At 43.6% G+C, this 2,475-nt stretch overlaps 1 protein-coding gene across 4 annotated transcripts in view; it reads right to left on the bottom strand.

The window, feature by feature from the left end:
- The window catches only part of hdac5 (histone deacetylase 5), an 86,682-nt gene that overhangs the window by 37,450 nt on the left and 46,757 nt on the right, over positions 1-2,475 (bottom strand). For all 4 annotated transcript variants that reach the window (XM_015395022.1, XM_015395021.1, XM_015395020.1 and 1 more), the window contains 3 exons: positions 1,531-1,778; positions 1,284-1,428; positions 1,079-1,184 (listed from right to left, as the gene is read on the bottom strand). In XM_015395022.1, the coding sequence (XP_015250508.1) occupies positions 1,079-1,184; positions 1,284-1,428; positions 1,531-1,778 (499 nt within the window). The remainder of the gene's footprint in view (positions 1-1,078; positions 1,185-1,283; positions 1,429-1,530; positions 1,779-2,475) is intronic.

Consider the following 2,475-nt stretch of genomic DNA (forward strand, 5'->3'; position numbering starts at 1 on the left):
TGATTGAAAATATGTGTATGCCCGGCTTTAAACTCCGAATGTTTTTGATGTTTAGTACGGGATAAATGTGCTAAGTGACCAAAAGAAAGAAACTAATAAATGTCCTAAAGATAGTCCTGGTTTGTTGGCTTATTGAAGTCCTTTTCATTTAAGGCCTCTTTTAAACTCCCCACAGGGTAAAGTGTCATCTTTGGTTAGTTAAAATCGTAGGTAAACGGCTGTTCCAACCGTTGCTGTTCCAAATTCGCCCGAGTGGTGCCTGAATTTACACAAGAGAATAAAGTGAATGTGATTGGTCGATTATGAAGGGGCCGGGATTGTTGTGGCTGAAGGTTCGCAAGAAAGTTTGGTTGTGGCCGGTTTGTCGGAAGCATCTTGCTAACCAGTTAGCAACTTAGTGCTATTTGGTATGAAGTAGCACTAAATAGGTGACTTAGAAACGACACTGTCAAGGATCGCTATGGACAGCGGAAACATGCAAGAGGAGGAGAGTTTAGTGTCGGAGGTCGTGGATGAGTCTCCTCCGTCATCCATTTTTTATTTAGAGGAGGAAAGCGGGGACGAAGATGTTGTGGAAGAGGACGCCAGGGCGGCAGAAGCTTGGTTTGGTGTAGAAGGCTTCCAGCCGTACGTTTGAGCCCTTGCCTCGCAACGCTGCCAGTTCTGTTAGCTCTACGCCTGCCGAAGACACAGACGTCCACACTGGGACGGAATGCAATGGGAAAGTACATAATGATTCTTATTTCTAATTTCAATTGTTGCTTATATTAGCTGCGACATATGAATCAAGATGCTATGGCCGAAAAAATTTGATTGACGGTTGACCGTTATATGATTGGCCGTATTTAGGTGTTCAAGCTGAGGTATAACTAACTGACCGAATTTAAGACAGGATTTTTTCTAACTTTTGGGACAATATTGTCTGGTAAAGAGTACATTTATATAAATGTTTAAGCCAGAATGATTAGAAAATTAAATATGATAACTTTAAGCAAAAATACATCCAGATAGTAAAACTTTTGTGAAGCTCAAAATACTAAAACTAGAGACTAGCTGAGGAAGCCGGTGTCATACTCACCAGCACTTTGGGGAGAAGGAATGGTTGAGTCCTCCTGGACCAGGCTCTTTCTTACTGAGAAGGAACTCCTGCAGCTTTAGCTTGACTTCTGTGCTGGCAATGGCGCCTTCCAAAACACAAACATCCGGCGTTCAGGATGTTAAACTGTCTTTACATTCACATGGCTATTTTAGGTGTAGCCACTGATGGCAGCACTGTAACCTACTCTCTTTGCTTTTCTCTTTGTTCCTCAGCAGCAACAGTTGTTGTTCCATTCTCTGTTTCTCCTGTTCTTCGTGCCTTTGTTGCTCCAGTTTCCTTTTGTGCTCCATCTCTTGTTGCCGTTTTGCTGCCAGCAGCTCCTGTTGTTGCTAACACACAGAAAAACACATTTAGAACCTGGGTTACAGGTTGCTTCTGGAGAAGATGGATAAACCCTTAGAAGTGGTGGCTGTACTGAGAGTGTAAGCTACCTTTAGGTGCTCCTGTAACTGAACCTCATGTTGTCTTGTCAACACTTCATGTTTTTTCTGAAACTCAGCAAACAGCAGCTGTTTCTGGAGTTCCTGCTGCTGTTTGAGGAGCACCAGCTCCTGCTGAAGCTGTTGCTCTCTCAGGGTAGTGTCCACTGCTCCGCCACCAGACAGAGACCCCACCCTGGGCTCTGTTCTCAGGTCGACTGGGCATCCACCTCCACCTGGGCCTTCTCCAGAACCACCACCTGGACAAAACATTACAGAAGGTTCTTCAGGTTCCTTCACAAACATAAAGGCCTGCACCTTTATGAATTCTTAAAGGTATAGTGGAGGACGTTCTTTTTCCGCGTGGATCATCAAAATTCTTTTTTTGTGATATATTTATGTAAGGCCATCCTAGGTGCTCGTCCCCATTTTTACAGTGGTGAGTCTGACATAGTGGAAAAATTACAAATCTTCTTTTGTAAAGTAAGCTTGCATGAGCGATGCAAACAGCAACTTTTAAACAGAGTGTGCAAAAGGAGAAATGGGCTTGTGCAGGCTTTTGCAAGCATTAAATGGACATTCCCTCTCGGAGCGCGTACAGGGTCTTTTCAAAAATTTGCTAAGATCCTCCACAATACCTGCAATCTCCAACCCAATTTTTTTTCCATGTCACACTGACTACGTAAAGAGAGACTCCAACTAGGCAGGGTAAGCAGATCTGCGGATTTTTTTCACTTTTGTCTCTGTGCTAAACAAATTTAAACAATTTCCCACATTTGCCTTTGAAACATTATGAAAAGCACTGGCGTAACTTTCTGAAGGACTGGTGGGGACATGAGTCCAATCTTGAAATGAGTGGGGACAGTCCCCACCAATAATTTGTACATTTGTGTTCGTCTCACAGTAACCTCAACCCGCTGCTCCTGAGTCCCGCCCACTGATATAACATCATTGGAT

Source organism: Cyprinodon variegatus, unplaced genomic scaffold, assembly GCF_000732505.1.
Source record: "Cyprinodon variegatus isolate N-32 unplaced genomic scaffold, C_variegatus-1.0 Scaffold719, whole genome shotgun sequence".
In the NCBI taxonomy this organism is placed as follows: domain Eukaryota; kingdom Metazoa; phylum Chordata; class Actinopteri; order Cyprinodontiformes; family Cyprinodontidae; genus Cyprinodon; species Cyprinodon variegatus.